General features: G+C 40.0%; 1 protein-coding gene across 11 annotated transcripts in view; it reads left to right on the forward strand.

The window, feature by feature from the left end:
- Positions 1 to 25,526, forward strand: part of mbd5 (methyl-CpG binding domain protein 5) — a 36,838-nt gene that overhangs the window by 3,170 nt on the left and 8,142 nt on the right. For 9 of the 11 annotated variants that reach the window (XR_013207409.1, XR_013207410.1, XR_013207408.1 and 6 more), the window contains exons 2-7: positions 799 to 1,362; positions 7,153 to 7,255; positions 10,913 to 11,093; positions 12,495 to 13,081; positions 13,445 to 14,771; positions 23,621 to 23,865. Coding sequence is in view for 8 of the 11 variants with exons in the window: in XM_077245565.1 (XP_077101680.1) it covers positions 1,256 to 1,362; positions 7,153 to 7,255; positions 10,913 to 11,093; positions 12,495 to 13,081; positions 13,445 to 14,771; positions 23,621 to 23,865 (2,550 nt within the window). In the remaining 3 variants the exon portion in view is untranslated. Of the gene's footprint in view, positions 1 to 578; positions 681 to 798; positions 1,363 to 7,152; positions 7,256 to 10,912; positions 11,094 to 12,494; positions 13,082 to 13,444; positions 14,772 to 23,620; positions 23,866 to 25,526 lie in introns of all 11 variants that reach the window. The other 2 variants (XM_077245568.1, XM_077245567.1) reach the window with 1 other exon arrangement.

Genomic DNA, 25,526 nt, shown 5'->3' on the forward strand with positions numbered 1-25,526 from the left:
TTGTACTGCGTCAGATTTGAGTTGAAACTGTCCACACTAACAGACGATAACATTCTGTCGTCTGTCTCTTTAAATGCTCGAGCGCTTTAAAGCAGGATGGATTCTGATTGGCTGTCGGCTGAGAAAAATCATTCTGAAAGTGATTCCGATGATCTTTATAGTTGTGATGTGGACTCTGTTATTCTTTTGCATTTAGAACAATTTTAGAAGTATATTTATCGATATTGTCCTTTATGTGAATGACCCTTTAAGGTTTTTAGAAAAAAAATCATCTTATTTAGTTCAATTTTTGAATAACTAAACCTGGAATATAGCCATAGAAGCTGGCATGGCTTTAAAGAGGAAAGAAAGAAAGAAACCAAATTACATTTTGTTCCTTTTAGTTGCATTTTGAAGTTTTGAGAATATGAATACTGACTTCATTATTTATATATGATATATTTATATATAATATAAATGTATACTGTATACAGTATATGCATGCAAATATTTCTTAAATATATGCATGCATGTGTGTGTATTATATGCAAAATAATTATACACAGCCCTAAAACCAAATGACATTTTGTTCCTTTCAGTTGCGTTTTGTAGTTTTGAGAATATGATCACAGATTCACTGACTTCATTAGTGAGACTCACAGCAGCATTTGGATGAATTCTTCCACTTTCACATCATTACGGTATGTTGAGCTGAAACGCATTGTAGTTTTCGTACAACGAAGGTTTGAGAGGAGCTTATGGATGAATGATCAGATCTAAAAAGTGTTTGGATTATAATATTTTCTCTCTCTCTTTTAGGAACCATGAATTTCTGCGAGCTGCATCTAAACGGTCCATGATGAGCATCACATCTAAAGACCTGCCGAGAGAACGTGACATGTGCGGTCCACTGTAAAGACACGTCACCTGACCTGGACCCGCGGGTCCCACTGCATGCTGGGAGCTGCAACTCTTTCCATGCGTCTTGTCTTTTGAGGTGCTTTTATGTCAAGATCAGAAGCGCTTTCAGACTTCTTTCTCATGGCTTTGATTGGTCGGACTCTAGCAGCGGAGGTCCTGTCTGCGTCGAGTGGAAAAGTAAGGAGTCCGTTTGGTGGCTGGTCTGCGCTGTGAGCCCGTCTCACTGCGGTCCCGGGAAAGTTGTGCTCCGTCTTCCCTCTTCTGAGCGTCAGAATGAGACATTGTGTCGGGACAGAGAAGAGCGTGTGATCTCTCACGTTTTGCACTGGTCCACGTTTTGCACTGGTCCATAAAAATGAATGGAGGTAAAGAAAGGGAGGGTGGGGACGGCAGAGGACATCTCGCCCAGGTGCCCATCGGCTGGCAGCGAAAGGTGGAGGCCTCGGGTGTCCTTTATATCAGGTATGGATGGCTGTTCTCACTTCATGCACTTTCTCCTCATGTTTAAAGGGTTCATTGAATACCCATTTTCCACAAGTTGGTGTGATTCTTCAGGGTCTTCATGCAAAGTTTGTTACATAGCTAGTTCATGCTGCAACGTTAATTCAGGTTAACAATGTGTTAAAAATGCAAATTCATGCAAACGATGTGTTATTCATGTTAGCAACGTGCTAATACATGTTAGCTAATTCATGCTAGCAATGTCTAATTCATATTTGCAATGTGCTAAAACATAAATCATACTAACAATGTGCTATTTCATGTTAGCAACATGCTAATTCATATTAATATTGTTTTTTAGCATGTTGTTGACATGTTTCTAGCACGAATTAGCACAATGCTAGCAGGTTTTAAAGGGGTCATCGGATGCAAAATTCACTTTTATATGGAGACCCCAAGACCACTTTAAAGGGGTCATCGGACGCCCATTTTCCACAAGTTGGTGTGATTCTTCAGGGTCTTCATGTAAAGTTTGTGACACACTTTGGTTAAAATTCCTCAATGGTCGTGTAAAACATACTAACAGCAAGCTAATTCATGCTGCAACGTTAATTCATGTTAACAATGTGTTAAAAATGCAAATTCATGCAAACAATGTGTTAATTCATGTTAGCAACGTGCTAAAACATGTTAACGACATGCTAGTTCATGTTAGCAATGTCTAATTCATGTTCGCAGTATGCTAAAGCATAAATCATACTAACAATGTGCTTTTTCATATTAGCAACATGCTAATTCGTGTTAACAATGTGTTTTAGCATGTTGTTAACATGTTTCTAGCATGAATTAGCACAATTCTAGCATGTTTTAAAGGGGTCATCGGATGCAAAATTCACTTTTATATGGACACCCCAACACCACTTTAAAGGGGTCATCCAATGCCCATTTTCCACAGGTTAGGATGATTCTTAAGGGTCTTCATGTAAAGTTTGTAACACACTCCCTCAACGGTCGTGTAAAACGACACCCTTTTTACCTCCTCAAGAACAGCTCTGTTCACAGCGACCCGTTTCGGTGCATGTCTCTTTAAATGATAATAAGCTCGCTCCCCTTCCATGGGGGGTGTCATAAAGTGGTGGACTGTATAGAAATGAGGGCGGAAATATGCTAATACGGGAAATATGCTAATACGGGACAGTCCGTCAGTGGTCGTGGGCGGGGCATGAGCAATATGACATTATAAAGCTCAGAAAATCCAAACAGCTTGATTATTGAGAGCGTTTAGACTTTGAGGATTAAAAAAAAAAAGGAGTGAATGAATTTTTTTCGTTGTATGGTGGTTGTCCACACACTGCAAAGACACATTTATATGCAAACACCATATAAAAGTGAATTTTGCATCCGATGACCCCTTTAAGATGCTTGGCTGTTGCATTAGCAGGGTCCAAATGAATTTTTGCCTCACCTGCCAAAATTTACTGGTCATAAATATTTCTTACAAGCCGTGGATCGCTATTTTGTATGGTGGCGTCAGAATAAAACAATTTAAAAGATAATTTCAACTTGCGAGTTTACACCTCGCAATTAGGCATGTGCCGGTATCAAATTTTCATGCTGCGATTAATTGATTGAGCTTTATTCACGGTATACGGTATTATCACGATATTTTAATTGCACAAGAGAAACAGACGGATTGGGGGTATCTAAAAAAAACTTGCATCACAATGTGTAATTGTGATTGTCAAAACATTAATTTTATTTTTTAGTGACAACATGTTATAATGTTTACATGGTACAGTTACTGAGGCTACTGTTTGTATTATTGCTTAACACAATTTTCATGATTTCAATTAAATTCTTGGATTTAATTTCAATATTGACTCATTTGGATAAATATTAGGTAGGCTACAGTAGATAGCCTGCATTTAATTTTTTCTCAAGAAAAAATATATCTCACATAATGCTGTAAACATACAGAGAGAAATTAAATATAATGCATACAATATAAATATAATAATAATATAAATATAAAAATGTAATATGCCGTAATTTTCATTATAATAACAATTATATAATGACAAGTAAACATTAAAATATGTAATATAGTGCACATATTTAGCAAAATACTCCTCTCTATAGCTATTTTCTTAAAGTCAACTAACATTAAATGGCTTTCCTGAGGTAAATGTAACGTTCTGTGACATAATTGTTCTCCTGCAGTGTTATTGACCTCTTTCCGTGGTTGAAAAACACTGATTGATCGAAAGTACGTACCTTTCGGTGGGTTGTACTGTATCTTTAATAAAAAGTAACAGATGATCTGTTTACTTGATCTGAGGCGCGCGATCTGTCACGTCATTTACAAGCACCAAAACAGTATTTATTGTCTGAATTTCGTTATAAAACCTGAGAGCTGATATTTTTTTCATATCAAAAGTAACCTGCTCTGTCTAGTCTGTCGGTGTCAGTGTCCTCTTTGCTCCGCGATTTTTCTCTGCGTGAGAAAATGGATGTGTGGCGCGAGACCGTGTGAAAGTGTCAATTGCGTGAGTCTCAAGCTGCTGAATGCGTGAGAGTTGGCAGCCATGCGGGGGATAAATAGTCGGCAGCGTTCCTCCTTCCGCCGTGCTTCTTTTCCATGTGAGGATTGTTTACATTAGACTAGAGTGCACACTGCATTCACACAGTGCTTATACATGTGATGTGGGGATTGTTTACATCAAAGTGCGCACGTGTTTTGCGCAGCATATACGCATTGTTTTTTTAAGCGGTTGATGGAAAATAAGCTGATGCGCGTTCTAAAAATCTAAATTCGGATCTATTATTTTTCACGGTATTTCGAAGTCCCCGCGATAACAATATCGTGCATATTCATTACCGCGATTTATCGCATTACCGAATACCGGCACATGTCTACTCGCAATTGAGACTATATCACGCAATTCAATTCTTTCTCAGAATTGTGAGATAAAGTCGCAATTGCAAGTTATGAAGTCCAATTCTAAGGAAAAAAAGACTGACTTTTCTTCCTCAAAATTCCGAGTTTACATCTCACAATTCTGACTTTATATCATGCAATTGTGAGAAAAAAAGATTTTTTTTTATTATTTATTCTGTGGCGGAAACAAGCCTCCATGATAAGGCTGTGCAAAACAATTTTTCTTAACGCACATAGGGTTACTTGTTTGTATGATGTTTTGAAAGCCGGCTTTATTGGCGATATTTACGGCCGCCACATCTTTGCATAAATGATACGTGACGTCGTTTGTTATTTCTTTATGCCTTTTTGACCTCTGTTCATGGTGTGTGCAGTTCGCAAATGCCTGTATGGATATTTGGTCAACTGGCTGACAATGTGCCATTGTTTTTCTATGTGAACATGCGCTAGACGGACGTCTTTAAGCGCTGACCACGCATCTCACGTTTTTTGCAGCATCTGGCTCAAGATTAAAGAAGTTCACCTTTTAAAAACGTGTCTCTAGACGAGTGTCTCGTGTTTTTAACCGTCCTGTGTGAAATGCACCTTCACTGTTTTGCCGCAACGATAGTTTGACAGATCTTTCAAATCACCAGATTGCACAGATCGGTTGAGAAATCAAATCTTGCCTACATCGTGATTTTATTACGATTTTGATTAATCACACAGCTCTAATTATTTGTGCTAAAAATAGTTTTTTGTCAATGCAATAGTGGGATTTTTTAGCTATTTGTTGCATATTGGCAGGTGATTGTCACTCGGTGCATCATTTATGATTATGAGAGTTGCTCTCCATTTCATTTTCCTATTTTTGTTTCCCTGGCTTTATGTGGGAGAGTTTTGAGTGCACATCACTACATAAAGTAGCAGGGGGGAAAACTGCGTTTTGAATCGCTTGCATCAGAGAATCTCAGACTCCCAACAGTTCATAATATAGCAAATATTTGAGATCACCGCAATAATTGTGCAGTTAAATTTTAATCACAATTTAGCCATCCAAATAAGGGAAATTTAAGCGCTCAAGGAAATGCCATAAATTGCATGATATCGTGTCTACTTTTCCAGTGTGGTACAGAGAAACAGTAGAGTCATCATCTAGCAGGGATAACACTGTTATAAAGTACAAAAATATAGTGAAAGGTCTAAATTCACACAAAATTAGGTAAAAAATATCGAGTATCCTAGTAAACAGTCGATTATGTCTAACCTGAACGTTCACTCTTAAAGTGACAGCAACCTAATATTCCTGCCGCTGTCTGTGTTTTTTATGTTAATCACACAACAAAGGACAAAGTTAAAATCACTCACTGCTATTGAAAAAAAATACTTTTGTAACTTTAATAAGGATTAAGTTTAATGCAGTGTTATTTTACATTTGCTTCATTTATTAAATTCCTGTACCTGAAAACTACTGTTAGACCAACTTAAAAAGCACTGTTTATTTCATTTGTATCTTTGTTATATTGTATTTATATGTGCTTTTAATTTGATTGTGTTTTTGTTTTATGACTGACTGTTTACTTTTCTTTAGTAATGTTTTAAATTTATATTAGTTAGCCGGCTAGTATGTTTAGCTGTGGTATTAAAATTGGAATAGAAAATTGTGAACTTTCACTGGTCTCTAAAATGTTTGTAGTCATTAGGGCCCGAGCACCGATGCTGTGAGGAGCAATTCTCCGATTGGAATTGCTGTTTATTACTGCCTGTTTTTGCAAAAACTGTTTCATGGCCGGTACATTTTCTTAATTCACCGGCCATTGGCAGGACTGGCAAAAAGTTAGTTTTAGGCCCTGAGGCTAACAGTGTAAGTACCAAAACAGAAGCTAATCGCAATTTCTTGTATGACAATTAATCATCAGCTCATAATTCATGATGGTGACAAGCCCTTGACTCGCTCAAGCCAGCTGCTCTCGTGCGGTGTGTTCAGTTTGGACCCTGTGTGAAACATGTCATTTCATATAGTCCTCCAGACACAAGCAATTATTTGTCAAAACTAGTGTTTATTTTTACTTTTATAGATTGATGTCTTTACTGTATATGTCAAGTCACCTTTATTTCTGTAGGTCTTTATACAAACCAGCTTCACCCTGATAAACAGGAAAATAACAATTTTCCAGGGACTGGGGTTGCAAATTAGCCTATTGGCTAGAAACCATTAATGCAACACATCTACACATATTGTTATGGCTTTGACTGTGATAATTATGCATGTAATAATGTGCGCTGCATTGTCCCTGACAAATAATCTAATAATAAAAAAAATAACAATCAATGCTGCAAATTAGGGATGCACGATATATCGGCCACCAAATCAGTATCGGACGATATTTGTTAATTTGTAATGTTGTTATCGGCCCGATAAGAAAATTTGGCAGATATATTAAAGCCTATAAATAATGGATTATTTCCTTCAGCTGAGACACTTCAGCTTCGCCATGATGGTTTTGATTGTCTTGAGATATGATTGGAATCACTTCAAAAAAGGAAAATACAGTGAAGAAGTGCAACATTAACAGCACAAATCTGTCATATAGGCTACATAAAATTATGAGAACATTATAATTGTGTGTTTGGGACATGGATTGTAATGGTGAGACGTTTGTTTTTGTAATCAGGCTCTCAAAAGATAAATCTAAATACAAATTTTGATATATCGGCCAATATATCGGTTATCGGCTTTCAAACATAAGGAATTATCGGTTATCGGTGTCGGCCAAAATGTTCATATTGGTGCATCCCTACTGCAAACTTCATTAAATATGAGACCAATTCTAAATTCTGTAAAGTAATAGTGTAATTTGTGTGTGTGTGTGTGTGTGTGTGTGTGCGCGCAGTCCAAGTGGATCAGTGCTGTCCTGTCTCGAGCAGGTGAAGTCTTACTTGCTGACTGACGGCACCTGTAAATGTGGTCTGGAGTGTCCTCTCATCCTACCCAAGGTCAGTACTGAAGTTGCCCATTAGGGCTGCACAATATATCAAAAGTATCGAAATATCGCAAATGTATGTATCGTGATATGCATATCGCAACAGCTTGCAATAACTGGAGTCATGAACAAAAGACAGAGAAAATCACTCACTGCTCTTGGCTGAATAACCTTTGTAGCTTTAATAAGAATCAGTATTTAATTCATACAGTGGAAACTAAGCAGTGTTTTATTTTTACATTTGATTATTCAGTTTCTGTTGTTTAATAAACCCAATGTAGGATAACCTGAAACCTGTGGTTCACTCTGATGTTAAAATAACACTTCTTACGCGACAGTAAAACACTGCTGTTCACTTTCAGAAGCTGTAGGGATGTTTTCTTGTCAAAAAAAGAATGTGAAACAAGTATGTAGGTCATATAGTTTTAAAGATAATTTATTTTACGCACTTTAAGCAATATCGTATCGAATATCGCATTATTTAATGAGTTGTCGCATATTGCATTAATCGATATCTTCAATATCGTGCAGTCCTATTGCCCATTTCACAAACACCATGCATACACTCTGAACATGTTTCCAAAAGCCACATTATTGCGTAGCATATACATCTGTGACATATACATGCTATAACGTAGCTTATACATTTACATCGTCACTGATAATAGTGTAGATGTGGAGGATAAATCACTGCAAGATCAGTATAGATCCTCCATTCCTCAACCTTCACGAGGATTTCACGTCTTCATTCACGGTTGTGAACCACGCATCCTCAAACTGACCTGAGCAACATTATGCCTGAGAATATTTCAATATTGAGCAATTAATCAACTTAATTTATATTTGTCCAAACAGGTTTGCAAAATGGCCTGAATTGATTTACGATTCATTTTGATTTATTCAGTTGCTCTCTCACTGAATCATTTGGAGTTTAGTCAGTAAAACAGATACTAGACACTAGATACTCAGTCAAAATAAAACAATAGTCAGCTTTTTTGAAAGGTCATGAAAACACGGGGCTGTTCAGGCTAAAAGTGCTGCTTTCCGATATATTTCCTATGCAAACTCAACCGTACTTCCCTGTTTTTCCTCTGACAGTAGTGATGCATTTACACTGTTAAAGGGACAGTGCAGCCAAAAATGAAAATTATCTCATATCATCCCTGATGTATGACTTTCTTTCTTCAGAAAAACACAAACAAAAAGATTTTTAGGAAAGTAATAATTTTTAGCAAAACGTTGTCTACTGTCCTCTGTGCTTTCACAAGTTCAGCTTGACATTAACATTGTGCATTGTGAAGTAATGCAGAAGCACAGAGGACCGTCACTTCTAGTACAAGCTTCACAACTCACTCTCGTCACAGCGTCCGTCTCATAAACGCTCGTATGACCGTCTCGGTGTGTGTTTTATTTCAAGCATCAAACGAGCGGCAGCCGTTCAGGGGCATTATATGGACTCTCAGAGAGGGATATTTCCCTAAAAATCTTCATTTGACTTTGTCTGAAGAAAGAAAGTCATATACATTTAGGATGACATGAGTGATGAATAATTCAGATCACAGTGGCTGTATGGGAAATCACATACTCTCTGACTAGGGGCTTATTTTGAATGAGAAATTACTTTGCTACTGCTAAAAACTATGTTCTTTATAGTTTGAATGTAATCCGGACGTACTACAAGCAGCCATATCACCCTGGACCCCAAGACTGGTGCCCACACTGCAAAATATGCCTTTCTTACTTAGTATTTTTGTCTTGTTTCCAGTCCAAATATCTACAAATTCTTAAATCGAGATGTATTTACTAGATGAGTAAAATGCCTTAAGATATTATGTCTTGTTTTCTGGAGAAATAAATCAAAATTAAGTGAGTTTTTGGTTAAAAAAAGCAAAATTATCTGCCAATGGGGTAAGAAAAATAATCTTGTCTCTGTTCGGATTAAGATTATTTTTCTGTCCCCATTGGCAGATAATTTTGCTTTTTTTAACCAAAAACTCACTTGAATGAATGAATGAATGAATGAATGAATGAGGCATTTATATAGCGCTTTCATATATACTGTACACACAAAGCGCTTTACAATCATATCAGGGAATTTCTCCTCAACCACCACCACTTAATTTTTATTTATTTCCCCAGAAAACAAGACATAATATCTTTTGCCATTTTACTCATCTAGTATAAGCATCTTGATTTAAGAAAGGTTTGATATTTGGACTGGAAACAAGACAAAAATACGAAGTAAGAAAAGCTTTTTTTGCAGTGCACTGAAGCTAAAGCTGAGGCTGGTCATTGTCTGGATGGGAGACTCCTGGGAAAACCAGGTTCCGGTTAGTGAGGCCAGCAGGGGGCGCTCATCCTGTGCTCTGTGTGGCTCCTAACGCCCCAATGTTGTGACACGGACACTATACTGTCAAAGAGCACCGTCCTTCAGATGAGACGTGAAACCGAGTCCTGACTCTCTGTGATCATTAAAAATCCCATTGGCCTCTGTCCATCATGGCCTCCTAATCATCCCCATTTACTGATTGGCTTCATCACTGTCTCCTCTCCACCAGTAAGCTTGTGTGTGTGTGTGTTCTGGCCCACTATGGCTGCCGCCGCATCATCCAGTAGGTCATCCGGGTTCAGTTTGCCTACTCTTTTATGAGTACTGTGAATTCAGACACACTAATCTTGTCACATACTGTTTTCACCTACTATTACTATTAGTCGGGAAGTGTGTGATTTCGGATGCAGCCGTACGCCACGGATCGCCCATGTAAATGAGTATTTTAGGTGTACGCATCAGGGCTCATGCTCTGGTCAGAGTCAGCTGCGTTTAATGCTTTTCCGTGCAGTTATTTAATCACATACAAGATCAGTTCTGAAACCAGACAAAAATCATGAATTAAAATGAATAATGAGACTCTTTGCGCTGATTTTAATGATTAATTTAATTACTAAGAATGCGCTGTGGATTCTCATTGTGAATATAGTGTAATGCAAACACTGTATAAAACACAGGAAATTAATAACAGTCTCTAAAGGAAGAAGAATTCACCACACAGTACTTTATGAAAATTTGATAATGCAGTATACTGATTATCATTAGTGGCTAGATTTATGAGTTAATAAATAATTATGTATTAAATATGAATTATATAAAAGTATATTATATGGACTTTTAACTTTCCGTCCTTAGTCTGTATTCATTTCCGATATTATATTCTGTTTGTATTCTGAAAATGATGAAAAAACGTGAGAAATAAAAGGTCAAATGAAAGAATAAATTGTATACTGTATTATATGAAGTCCTTACAACAAACGGTGCTCTAAAGAGTACTTTAAAGTCCTGTATTGAACCCTGTGCCAAGTTAAAAAGTTAAAATATGTCTTGAAACATCTTTATTCTGCTCATTTGTATGTTCATGGAGATGCCATGTTGGCATTGTCATGTGACCTACAATGTTAATGCATGCCTTTTTTTTTTCATAAATACTGCTTATTCCAATTTCAAACATACTATACTAGTAGGGAAATTGGACTATTTGGGGATAACTTCCAGTAATCAATGTGGTATTATTGACTTTGAGATTTAATCGCCTTTAAATGTCACGTTGAATAAACAAAGCAAACTAAGACTCTATGCCGAAACTCAAGGCTTGCTCTGACAATTCTGTTTTCTTAGGTTTTTAACTTTGATCCTGGTGCGGTGGTGAAGCAGAGGACTGCAGAGGATGTGAAGGCTGATGAGGATGTCACGAAGCTTTGCATCCACAAGAGAAAGCTTATCGCTGTCGCGACGCTGCATAAAAGCATGGAGCTGCCGCCCCCTTCCCTAACACTCACCAGTCCTGGTGGGGGCACAAGTATGACGTCTTCTCTGACGACTGGAAGAGTCATTTTTCTACATTTAAAGTGCCCCTGTTATGTTTTTTCCTGGTATTACCTTTCATGTAGTGTGTAATAAAGCTGCTTGTGCATGTAAAACATCTACAAAGTTTCAAAGATCAAAGTGCAGATAAACTGAGTTTGTCTCCCAAAAGAAAGCGATTCTGAACTGCCTGAAATTAGTTACAAACGTAGGTTTGTAACTAATTTGGTGTTTCGTTTCTGACACGTACTGTAAGCAGTTGACCAATCACAGCAGACTGGGCCATCTGACCAATCAGACCAGAGCAGCTCTCAGAGAGGCGGGGTTTAGAGAGACTGAATCTGATCGAAGCGTTTCAGACACTGAGAGAAAAGAGCTGATGCTGCAGTGGATATTATGAGGAAATTTGAGGGTTTTTTTAAAATTATTTTTACCTTGGATGCATGTAGTAGACTCTAACTAGGAACCTTTAAAATAGCATTATTGGGGCACTTTAATATGAACGTATCTGAACAAGCACCTTTTTTGAATTAATGAATTATGTTTCCCCCTTTTTAATCTTGTGCATGTTTTTTCCTTAATATTCGGTGATTTTACTGTGCCTTGCAGCAGGGGTTCTTATGATGTAAATTAAAGGCCAAGTTCGGTATTTTACACTTAAAGCCCTGTTTTAAGATCGTTTCTGATGAAATAGAACGGTTAAGATTGAAATTTGGACAAATGCTGCTGTCCCGAGAATTTTAGGTTTCTGTGTTAGCAACACGGAAATGGGGTTGTTTATATTCTTTCTGAAGTTTTCCAGTCGTAGTATCGTAGGCTACGCTATCCAAACATTGGCAAAGGTGCATTATCGCCACCAACTGGGCTGGAGTGTCTATTATTCAAGCTCTCAACGGAAGAATGTCCGGGTGTGAGGCGTTTGGAAAAATGGGTCCACAGTTTTGCAACGAATGGTAAAACACCTGTTGGAAAGCATCTTTTGCAGCGATTTTTGAGTGAGCATATCAGTGAACACCCCAGACCACTCGGTGAGTTTCACGTCTTTGTAAACTAAAGTTTAATGCGTTTTATGAATTCTCGGGACAGCAGCATTTGTCCAAATTTCAATCTTAACCGTTCTATTTCATCAGAAACTATCTTAAAACAGGGCTTTAAGTGTAAAATACCGAACTTGTCCTTTAAGTAATTCTAACATTTTGATAAATATAATAAATGTCACAGAATATCCCAGTTTATCGCATACAACAACCAATGGCTGCTATTTACAGTTCTAATTAATGCCTGTTAATACAGCCATTATTACTCCTAGGGGTTCATATAGCCTCATCGGGAAACCCTGTAGTAAAGAAACAATTGCACACTAAATGATTGACAGCGACTCTGTGTTTTCCTCCAGGTGTGACCTCCATGACCTCGACCGCACAGCCTCGAGCAATAAGGAATAAAACCCACGAGGGCCAGCCAGAATGTAAGATCCCGTATAAGGTGATGATGGCGGCGGGGCAGCGGCACTTCTCTCCCGATCGGTGTGTCCCGCAGGACGTTTTCCCTCCGTTCTCCCGACAGAGAATGGCCAGTGGGGACCCGGGGCCCAAGTCTCCGTACCGTAGGGTCATGCTGAGCCCTCCCTCGCAAGCCTTCGGGGACGGTTCTCTGTCCCCAAGAACAGACGCTATTGGCAGTCCCGACGCGTTTTTGCGAAACAACCCCTGTGGCTTCCAGGGAACCGGTAGTTCAAGCGCAATCCACAACAACAGCCGAATCCCTTTGTCTTCTCCCGCGGTCATGATGCACGGCTCACCCGTCACACAGTCATCATGTGTAATGGCTGGAAGGACTAACATGCCTCTGTCGCCGCCAGTCCCAAACAAGAGCCCCGTTATGAAAAAGCCCATGTGCAACTACCCAGCCGGCATGGACTCGAGCAGAACGGTGTTTCACCACAAGGCTACGTCGACTCCCTGTTCCTTGCAGAATAAACAGGTGAGCTCTGAGAAAGACCCTTTTGGCTCTTTTGGAATTTGACAATTAAATTGCCTAAAAAAATAATTGCGGTTATGCCGATTAATTGGCAGTTTTAGGCCTTTGCCGATTAATTGTCTGTTTTAGGGCTTTGTCATACATTTTTTGTGTGCTTGATTCATTAAATAATTGTGATTAATATAGTCCTTTGTAAGTTATCATTTTGCAGCGTAAGATAACAGTTAACACCTTTAACTGTTAATTTATTCAATTCAATAAATAACTGAAACAATCACAACAAACTGGCCAATCACAGAAAAGGCTATAATATGTATCATTCATATACAGAACTAATGGTAATCGTCTGCTCCCTGTTCCCTGCAGAATAAACAAGTGAGCTCCGAAAAAGACCCTCTTGGCATCCTGGATCCCATTCCTAGTAAACCCAATCCCACTTTCCAACCCAACGCCCACTCTCAGGTACCAATGATGAATGTAAACATCCCTCCTGCAATCGTCCCATTGCCGAGCAACCTGCCTTTACCCACGGTGAAACCGGTCGGTCACATGACGAGGACTTCGCACGGCACAGCCACACCAATCTCCCCGTCGCCCGTCACTTCTCCTGTGCACATGTCCGGGCCGGCTTTGAACCGGATTGAAGCGTCTCCACAACGTTCCCGTTCCTCGTCGACCTCATCCGAGCAAGGAAGCTTTGCCGTTCCCCCGTGCGCCACGATAAAGGTCCCGCCACGTTCGCCGAGGTCCTCGATGAGTTCCCCACGACCGGCTTTGCCTTCAAGCCCATCTGGCAAACCGGACGGTATCCACCAGTACAAAGAAATCCCAACCCAGTTGCTGGCAGGGATTAGCAGTCAGCACAACCCCATGTATCCCCCCTCGAAAGAAAAGGAGCACCCGGGCCTTCTGGGAATGCCACTGAACCAGATCCTTAACCAACACAACGCTGCCTCGTTCCCTGCCAGCAGTCTCCTCTCAGCCGCCGCCAAAGCACAGCTAGCAAATCAAAACAAGATCGGAGGAGTCGGCACTTGCCCTCTCAGTGCGGGTGAAGCCAACAGGGCTGTTGAAACACACATGTTGCCACCAAACCCTGGTATGGTTATACCCAGCGAAGCTCAGAGTGGGCGCGCGGCGCTTCGGGATAAGCTTATGGCACAGCAACGCGACCCTCTCCGCAAGCGTAAACATCCTCAAAACGCTACCAACCACGAGAATTTCTTCAACATGACCGGCATGAGAACGCCATCCGCCGAGCAGATGCGAAAAACCTCTCGAATGCCATCGAACACGTCAATGGCTCAGCTACTCCAGTCTCTGAGCAACCACAGCTCGCACATGGGCAGGGGGAGCAGACACCCAGGGCTGGTGAGTCCGGGGCGTGTGCACTTCGCCGAGGGGGTCGTGAACTCTGGTGTGGCGTCACAGAGCGCGCAGGTTCAGCAGCGACTGCACGGCCCGACCGACGCCATGATGGAGACCCAGAGCCAGTATTCAGGCAGGATCAACCAGATGCAGGCAACAGTGATGGGGAACTGTGGACCCGTGAACCAAAGCGGACAAGTTCCTCTCGGGAATCACGTGATGGGACACGCGAGCGCTCACTTTCAGCAGCGTGTTCAGCCAAACGTTAACTGTATGCTACCCAGCGGCAGTGACGCCTGCTGCTCACAACCCATGACTGACACAGGTAAGGAGAATATCCAGCTCTTCATTCTGCAGTGATGTTTTGTTACACCAAACTGGGGTATTTAGAAATCTCATATGTCGATGTAAGAGTTTGATCATCTCACCCACCCCTAGGTTGCATGCTGCTTGTTCTTTTTTTCCTCATTGGATGTTTTAAATACCTTTGCCATGGTATGGAGAACAGTGAAAGGACAGTAGTGAAATTGAGATCTCATATGGTAATGCAACGGTGCTTCCACACCTGAGCGTTTGTTTCAGAACTAGGTGCGTTTTCTCCATTGGCTCGGTTCGTTTAGGCATATGTGAACACAGCAATCAAAGAACGTGTTTACATTTTCTGCAGTATTAATACAAATGTAGTGTATAATTTAACAACGGGAATGGCGGCTACATTCGTATAGTGTTTGTGCGTCTCGACAGTTATAAATAAAGTCACAATAAGCTCATGGAGCGAACTTGTCTGTCATCTTGATGGATGACGCAGAGGAAACTCTGACCAATGTACTCGCATGTAACTTGCGTGAACACATTTTGGTAGGCTTTGAATGGTTGCCGTGTTAAAGCGAACCGAACCAATCAGGGTTCCAGACTGCGACCATTTTTTGAGAATGTGCGAGTTAAAATGTAATGTGGTCGCATTTGTGCGAGTGGACGCTTGAGCAACAGAACGCCGTTGTATCAGCTGCTGCAGTCCGTAACTTATGTTCAAAATGAACGAGTAGGCTACATCATGAATCCATTTTCCAAACCGTGTTTTTGACTTATTCTGAATCACTACGGTACGGCTATAATAAGTGTTTATATTCGGACTATTTTATCCCGGGGTCGTCTCGGCTGCGGAGTAGCCCAGTGCCTGCGTGATTCGCCATAGACATTAACGGAGAGAAGTTCCGTCTACAATGTTCTTCCGCAAGACACGTGCAGTTTATGTATTGACGAACGTAGACGTCACGCGCATTTCACACTGATGGTGAAACGCGCCAATTACGTATTCACGAATTAAGGCATATAAAAATGATAAAAATGGTCTCACGAAACACAGCGCCCCTTCCTCCTACGTCTTTTCAGCGGTTATATTTTCCTCTGTCGAGCGATTACTCTCATGATCGCTCGACAGAGGAAAAGGAAATTATTATAAAATGCAGAAGGTAAGGAGTGTGAGATTTCTGCTTTTTGTTACAACTATAAACTTTGATAACGAAAAATCTGTATCAGTTTATTAGGATACTCTAATCTTTTAAAATGTAATGCATACATTTGAATGTTTAATGATTTTTAAAAGATAGAAAGATGATGATAGATAGATAGATAGATAGATAGAATATGATTTAAATGTAAATAGATAGATTGTATATAATTCAAATGTAAAATGCTTAAAATTACAGATTAAAATTACTGTCCAAAATCCATGAAAATCCTGAAATTTGGCAATGATAATTAATATATTACAGGTATTTCTGCTGCAACCCAGAAAGCCTTTACTAGCCTTGGTCCATTAAAACCACTATTCATCAGCATGCATTGATTAATTACATGGCATGTAGCAAAAAAAAAAAAAAAAAGGTGCCACCAAATCATATGCTGGTGCGACCAACTGAGAAACTGGGTAGCACAGGTGCAACCAGTGGAAAAGTTAGTCTGGAGCCCTGCCAATGCAAAAATGCAACGTAACAAATTAAAGGCGACATATTGTGCCCCTTTTCACAAGATGTAATATAAATCTATGGTGTCCCCAGAATGTGTCTGTGAAATTTCAGCTTAAAATAGATAATTTATTATAGCTTGTCAAAGTTGCCCCTTTTTGGGTTTGAGCAAAAACGCGCAATCTTTGATGTGTGTCCCTTTAAATGCAAATGAGCTGCTGTAGTGCTGGGCGGTATACCGGTTCACACCAGAAACCGGTGTATGTTTTTGTTCATACCGATGTATTTAATTACACAACGTTCGGAACGAACGTTACGCTACGCCGCGCGACATTGTTTCAGACGGACCCTTTACAATGTTGCACTTCTAAGCAGCGACGGCGAGGGTAAACAGCAGTGCACGGGTGTTACGTTACAGGGAAGATGGATGCTGCAGAACTATGGCGTTATTTTCCTGTCAGATGTCGAGAGCGCATTATTGGAGCGCGAAAGTGCATTAATATAATGCGTGAGCGCGAATCTCTCTGCTTGCGTGCGGAATATAATGTGCCGCGCTCTCAGATACACGCTGCTCTTGTTAGAAAAGGTCTATTTTCTCTGGGCTCGCTCAGAGAATCCTGCACTTAAAATGTGTTCAGTGCAATCGCAATCTCCTCTTCCCCAGCTAACAATTTTAGGTTATAGAACGTTTTCATAACGTTCCCATTAAGTTATAAAAACGTTATTTCTGAATGTTCTAGGAACATTCAAAATGTCCAGTTTTTTTGAGATGGTTCTCACTGCGGAACATGAAATCCACGGGGAGGAGTCGGATCCAGATCCAACTCCTCCCATCTTACATACACCTAAACCTAGCCAACTCCGCCCCCTGATCCCTAAACACACCCCTAATCCCTAAACCCAACCCTAATCCTACCCATCTCCACCCCTTGGATCTTGATCCGACTCCTCCCCGTGGATCTCATGTACTGCATTGAGGTGCTACTGTTTTTTTTTAGACGTTGTGTTAACGTTATTTCTTGGTTATAAGAACTTTATTCAAAACATTATAAGAACGTTCAATTCTCCCGTTATATAAACGTTGTATTAACGTTATTTCCTGGTTATAAGAACGTTATTAGAATGTTAAGAAATAACAATTTTAGGTTATACTGGGCACTATTCTATTCTACAATATTCACTCAAAACAGTAAAATAAACCATCCTAAGTCAATTTACTGCAGTAATTCCTCTCAACCAGTAGAAAATGCTTTGAACACCTGATTATGCATGAGGGAAAAAAAAGGAAAAAAAGAAACGTCATAAACCGGAAAACCGGCATAATTTAAAAAAATTCAAAAAGAGTCAAACCGCCCAGCACTAAACTGCTGCTCCGCCGCCGTTGGAGCCTTTACACCAGCTTCCAAAACTCCGGCAATAACAAAAGACACGAATCTCAGTCAAATTTCAGAAATAGTTCCTTTAGGTTTTTTTCCCCAGGCCCATTTCCCCAGGCAGAGGGGGCGTCGCCCATGAGAGATATTCCCATAGGCCACGCCCCCTTGCCCCAGGTGTTTAAACCTCCCCTAAGTATTATAATATGAAAGGCTCCAATTTAGAGCGGCAAAGCGATCATGCGCATCCCGTGTGCAGGATGATGCACTTGAAGCAACGCAAAGTCACAGCGTGCAGCGCTTCGATTTGAAAAGCTCAAAGCACAAAGCGAAGAGATATTTGATGCTTAGTGTATTATATCTATGCAACAGTTTATTGAGCCTTTTCTTTTAACAGTTTTAAATTTCAGCTACAGTGCACATGAAGAACAATTCATAGTGCTCTCTTCTCCAGTGCTGTAATCTAACACACCCGGGAGAAAGGAATATGATTTAGAAAGCGCAATAAACTCCAGCAAGATAAAGTCATTTTATGCAAACCATAGACCTTTATCTACAAATAAAGTATAATAATGGGAACATTGATCTGGAAGAGAGTGTCATCGTGTTACTGTCGTAACCGAATGCTGAATGGAGAATGACTGAGGAGAGATGAGTTTCCATTATCTTGAACTTAATGAGGTAAATATTCATTTTTACCTCACATCATGCTATCGAATGACTTTAGAAGTCTTGGACTATAGTGCAAGAAAACTTTATGGTGCTTTACAATGTTTTTTATGCCTTTAGTGGGGCTTAACAATAACACAAAAGTATGCAGGATATCGGACCTCACTGAGAAGCTGCAGCCGTGGCGGGATGATGGTGGGTGTGGCGGTTTCTGAATGTTAGTGGATACATTTATGATGTTGTTGTTGTGTTGCATTGATTCATCTTATCGTACACCATGTTTATCTTTTACACTAGTTTTACACAGTTCCTGAGGTGTTTATAAGACAGCGGTGACATGTTCTGGTCAATAGTCTTCAGTGCTCGTCTGTGCTCAACGACAGAACAGTTTACATGTTTTGCTCCAACTTTTGCCATTGTGTTAAAACTGGTTACTGTTGTAAACCAAATGTCGGCTGGTGTGTGTAAACATGCAGATTAAAGCCCAATTTATACTTCTGCGTCGAACTTACGCCGTAGCTACGCCGTAGGCTGTGCGTAGCGCGCGTACCCTCCGGCGTACCCTGACGTGCACCTCTCCAAAAATGTAACAACGCGTCTATTCTACGAGGACGCAAGTGCTGTGATTGGTCTGCTCAAACCGCTTCCTCGGGTTTCACATGCTCCCTCTGCGTGCGTCAACGCGGACAACGACGCAGAAGTATAAATTAAAACCAAAGCGTAGGCTACCGGCTCCCGCTTCCTCTCGTTGTATTGATGGAAATGTCAGAGGGAGAGGAAGCGGGAGCCGGTAAGAGGACTTTTCACGAGTGAAGATATTATTGCGCCAAGTCGAAGTGCTCAAAAGCACTTGTTATGGTATTCCGGCATACAATATAGTCATCAATTTTAAACGCTTAGAAAAGCGCAACGGTTTATTTTGTGTCACCAGCCCAGGTCAAGTTACACTACTCGAGTAACTGTGTTTACATAGGGAAAACGTGGAAGTGTTTGGTCGCTTCTCTGCTTGGCCCATATTTAATGCATGGGCTAAGCTAAGTGCTAACATAGTTTTGCGGCAATACAGAGCGATATAGTGCACGCACTGAGACGAGAGAGGTATGTATCAACTCGTCTTAGTTAAGGGAATAACATAGTTTAATAAGAAAAACTGGTGGAGTATCCCTTTAAGACATCTCATTTTCTAAATACAATTAAATAAATACATTTCTACAAATGGTGCAAACTCTGCTAGATTATAGATAAAAGATTCCCATTCCCCTGCCATTCTGTGATCGGTAATCGGCAGATCATGATTTTGGTGATCGGTAATCGGTGATCGGCCCCAAAAATGCTGATCGGAGCATCTCTAGAATTAATATTTCTTTCCTTTTTTACAGTGTAGGATTAGTGATTTGCTGGAGCTGTGTGACATAGAGAATATAGTCACTCCGCTTTGTGTTGTCTCTAACAAACATTTTTTAGCAGTGACTGTACTCAATACAAAAATAGATTTGTTGCTAATGATAAAATCATCTGCTAAATTACTGCTTAAATTCATAAGGCCATGTTTTTTCTTATAATTGCACTAAATGAAGGAGAAAAAAATTGTCAAACCCAGCAAGGCAAAAATTGCCTTTTCTGTGATTTATTTAATTTCGCTTAAAGCATAAGCAGGATATTCTATTGGAAATTTTTTGGAGATAAATCCCAGCTTCCTTATTATCTGATCAAGAAGTCATATCATCTGTTCCTGTCGTGAAACATTCAAGCGGTTTCTGTCGATATGAAGCAGCATCTTTTGATCAAATGTTGTTTATTAACTCAATCTTACATTGGAGGGAAGATGACTGTCAGGCAGGTGAGGTTATGATTCATAAACAGTCACTAGCGTGACACTTGCAGTTCTAATTCAAAGATTCGTTAGACTAAAAGAAATCAAAAAGGAAGTTGTATCCTCAATGCATGCATGTAAAAGCACAGATCTAGTGTTAGCATGAGCACCTGCACTTACAAATGCTGCTGTTATAATGCACACATCTTCCTCCCTGATCTGTTCAGTCGTGTGTGTGTGTGTGTGTGTTTGTGTGTGTGTATCATGCCTTGGAAAGCACTACCAATCATCGCACTGCTGTCTCCATGGCAACCTCCCCAGTAGATCATACACACTGTCCGCACAGGGCCGTCATTCTGTGACACCACACACCGCATTCATTATGCAACATGCCACGACTGTTATTTAGCACATGCATTTAATTTCACTGCATGTGCTGTGAAGGTATTTGGAGGAGGTCAATGTGTTCAAACATGCAACCTTTAAATCCAGCCCAATAAATGCACATCATGTGCATCACATCAGCCAGCACAGGGTGTTACACACCGATCTGCCGCTCTGCAAACTACGCATACACATGCAATAAACATGCCGTTTTTCTAAACTACAAATATCCGTCCCTCAGGTTTTTTAAAGACAAACATTGCATTTGCAGGCATTCCTGCAGATTTTAGCTCAATCCCTGATCAAACTCTTACGCCTGTAGCTTTCTAGCAATCCTCGATTAGCTTGTTCAGATGTGCTTGATAAGGGTTGGAGCAGAAACATGACGCTTCTATTTTTATTAGATAGAGCATGTGAGTTATTCAATGACTACCTGTTTATTAATGGAGTTAGGGGTGGGCGATATAGCCTCAAAATTATATCACGATATTTCAAGAATATTTGCGATAATGATATTTATGACGATATAGACATTTTTTGTTGTTGTTGTTGAACATTTTCTTATTATGTTTATCTCGCCTAAATGTTTGCTCACTCATTGCGTTATTACAATGTGGTAATTTTGTTGTTAAGAGTTTACACAACACAAGGAAGCTTGATTTCAATCTTTGAATTAAATGTTAAATGTGTGTAGGTCTAACACCAGTATTCAGAAATACTACAGAAACATAATAAAGTAATCAAATGTAAAATAACACATAGTCTTTTAGTTCTGTTTCCTGATTAAATTATATACATAGGCTAATAATTCTCATTCATTACAATTAAAGCTATCTTTTGTTGTTTTGACGACAACATTAATGACAGACGCATAGCCTATGGCTGCTGTCACTTTTACAGCTAGTGCACGGATCCATTGCTGTTTTCATTATACTGTCTGTCACACTGTCACATGCGTTTTATACATAACCGACTGTGTTTATGAGTATACTTACCAAGACCGGAAGTTTTACCCAATTTTGCGTTTTTCCCCCCATTAAAGCCATATAATCCGCGAAAAATAACTTTAGTTTCTCGCGAGCTGTAGGCTACTCTATGTATGCACGCAGTGCAACTCTCTCAGAGAGTGCGCGAGTAGCTTACTGGATAGTTTAAAACCGCTTGAATGTTTAAACTGATAAGAATTAAGAAGACTTGAAAATTATAAACTTTAGTTACGATGCACTGATGGCCCGATTGTGCAAGAGACCATTCAGTCATGTCCCGACTCCTAAACGCGCGCGAGAGAAGACGCGCGTCGGCAGCCCCGCTGAACACTCAAGCTGTTTGTGAAATTGCTAAATCGTCATCGGAGGCTGACAGGCTGCTCTCGCGCTCAGACAGGTGTTGTTGTTGTGCGTGCTAGGGAACATAAATGCGCCATACGTCATCGCGTCGCTATATCATTGATATCGCGATATGAGACTTTTTTTATCATGTAAAAATGTATACCGGTATTATCGTGGACGGTATGATATGGCACACCCCTAAATGGAGTGCTGTAAAGTGTGTGATGGACAGTGGATACATATATATTTCTAGTATGCGTTTCTGACAATTTCTGTGGGTGGAATGTGCTCTGTGTATCATGCTGAATATATACGCCAGTTTTAGCCATAGACTGTAAAAAAACATGGGCGTAGTGTGCGTGGCGTCACCCATAGTGTTTCTAAAGAGCATTTTTGAAGCCCAAAGTGGGCGGAGCCGGCCGTCGCCATCTTGGCTGCGCGTAACTCCCGGATATACAAAAATGTGCAGCGAGGCGGATTAGCTGAGGTGACGTGATGCTAACAGACGGCAGATAAACGGCTAGTAGTGACATCAGCGGCAATCCACCTGTCACTCAAGTGGCCACGCCCTTAATTATGCAGAACTTTAAGGCTTCATGTAATTAAAACGGATGAGCTATAAACAAAATCACGCTCCTCACAGTTTTCATGAAGGGCAAAATTAGCTATATAGACCAAAACCTATTTTTGCTCCAGGCTGTAAACATGTTTCTCTGCTGTAAAGTTGGGCATTTTAACATGCGGGTCTATGGGATTGACTCTTCTGCAGCCGGTCTCCAGTGGCCAGTCGATGAACTGCAGTTTAAGTCACTTCTGTGTTGGATTCAAGCGAGAGACTGGAAGGTTGCCGCTTGGTTTTAGCACATGGTGGTCTGTGATATCTACAGTGAGCTATCTTTAAATTTTCCCACTGGCAGTACTGAAGTACTCATGGCCGCTCAGTTTTGGGGATTTTTTTTAATGTGAGTAATTACACCAAAATAACTATAAAGATAACTATATTAGTGACCAGACCAGCAGACAATAGTTTATTCCAAGCACTGCAGTTTTTTCGTTTGTCTCTTTAAATGCTTGAGCGCTTTAAAGCAGGATGGATTCTGATTGGCTGTCAACTTTTTTTTATCATTCATCAACTGGAAAAAGATGTGTCGTTATCTTTATAGTTGTTTTGTGGACTTTGATTTTTAGAACCATATCTTTATCGTTATCGTTGTTGTTGTCCGTAGAGTGAACGGACTTTAAGTCACAGGAAATTTGTCATTGTAACACTGATTGACTGATGACACCACAAACTCTTCACTAATGATGATCCTGCCAGTGTATGAGCTACCATTTCAAAGACAGCAGGGCTATGTAGTGTTACACATTAAAGGGATAGTTCACCCAAAAATGAAAATGATCCCATGATTTACTCGTCCTCAAGCCATCCTAGTTGTATATGACTTTCTTCTTTCAGCCAATCAGAGGTGTAGTGGATGCATAACCAGGGCTGCCAATAAATTTTTTGTTTTTCCAGGTTAAGATATTTTTAGTTCCTCCAACTTTTGCATATTTTATTTACTATGTATACTAGTACTAATGCACTATAGTAATATGTGGTGACTGTTTTCTGCTGTTCCTAACGCATGCTTTGGCCACAGGTGACCCTGCATCGCTGAGCTGCAGTATAGGAAACTCTCCTCAGATGGGTGGTGTCATGGCTGCCGCTGGGCACATATACCAACACCATCAACAACACCATCAGCTGCAGCTGCACCCGGCACTGCAGGGCATGCATGGAGCCTCCACGTATCCCAACCAGGGGCATTCCTTCGCAACCGCTCCTTTCACGGACAATAACGTTCCCAACTCCAACAGCTTGCCCTGCCGGTACCAGGATTATCAGGTGACTCTCTCAGTCAAGTGAAATAAGTCCTTTCTTATTCCATAGCTAGCATACTCTACGGCTACGTTCAGACTATCAGTCCAAATGCGATTTTTGTGCATATCTGCTTGAAATCTGATCAGAATAAGCTATTGTGAACAGCAAATTATTTATTTTTTTACAAAATCGCTTCAAGCTACATCCTTAAGTGGTTTGAATTCCTATTCAAATCACATTTCTGAAAATCCGTTTCAGCCTGAATTTGCGTGGTTTGTTACTTTCTCACGGCAATTGAAATGTTAACGTCAGACGTTGTTATAGGAAACATGCTAAAAGTCGCTGACTAAACAATGCTGTGTTGTTGCAAAGTGCAGAACGAGAAGAAAACATCAGTATTACGGAGACAATATTTTAAAACCTGCGGAGACGTCAGTGCGGAAAAAAGCCGGTCATGCCAGCCTCCGGTTCTGCCGCTGCTTCAGAAGACGCACTAGACCAGCGTGGTCGATACACATTTCCATGTTGTACAATTTAATTAAGACAACATCTCTATTGCAAACCCCTCCATGTTGCAGTTGTTGTTGTTTTTGGGGAATTCCTACCAACACAATGTTAGTATCATAGAAACCAATGCAGATATTCCAGAAAACGAAAGATCTGCATGGAGACACAAGTCACGCTTATTTATATAGCGCTTTTTATAGTACAGATTGTACCTGTAAAAGTTACAAAGCAGCTTTACAGTGATAACAGGAAAATAATGCAACAAAGTTTGTTTCCAGAAGAAAATAGCGTCACAGTCCAGCTTAAGTAAGTTCAGTGATGTTTCATTTTTTTTATGTAAAAAAAGTTATTAATTTAGTTAATTTATATATATATATATATATATTAGGGCCGGGACTCGATTAAAAAAAATCTAATTAATTAGAGGCTTTGTAATTAATCGAAATTAATCGCATTTTAATTGCATAAATATTTGACCTGAGAAGTAATTTTTTCACAGGGATTTTTAGTATACCATTGAATAATGACTGAATACATAAGCTTAAGCAATGAAATATTGTTTATTTTTGTTCAACCAAGTCCAGCAGACCAGTGCAATTTTTGCCATTAAGTGTAGCAATAGCATATTTAGAAATATAGTACATTTCAGAAATTCAGGTAGCCTATAGGTCCACGCTAGCTGCTCTGTTTTGCGTTGAGGTGATACTTGAGGCCCGATGTGCTGCGGTGATATGCAAATTCCTTGTTGCATAACTTGCACACAACCATGCTCTTATCGACGCTTCCAACCACGGGGCCAACCAAAGCGGTCTCGTCAGCTTCTTCGTTCATGTTCACTGTGGTTTGTTGTTGTCTGAAGTCATGAACGCTAGTTGGTGCTCCAGTATAATCGGTCCGCCGAAACTCATCCAGTGAGAAACGTTCCGCGGTGCGGAAAAATGTTGAAAAATGTTTAACGCGTTTAATCTTAATTAACGCGTTAAGAGTCTGTAATTAATTTATCTTAATTAACGCGTTAAAGTCCCGGCCCTTATATATATATATATATATATATATACACATACGGGTGAAGCTCGAAAAATGTGAATATCGTGCAACAGTTCATGTATTTCAGTAATTCAAATTAAAAGGTGAAATTAATATATTTAGTATATATAACTACATATCCACGTTTATAC

This window comes from Siphateles boraxobius, unplaced genomic scaffold, assembly GCF_051911475.1.
Source record: "Siphateles boraxobius isolate OS27281-9 unplaced genomic scaffold, OSU_SipBor_1 27, whole genome shotgun sequence".
Classification (NCBI taxonomy): domain Eukaryota; kingdom Metazoa; phylum Chordata; class Actinopteri; order Cypriniformes; family Leuciscidae; genus Siphateles; species Siphateles boraxobius.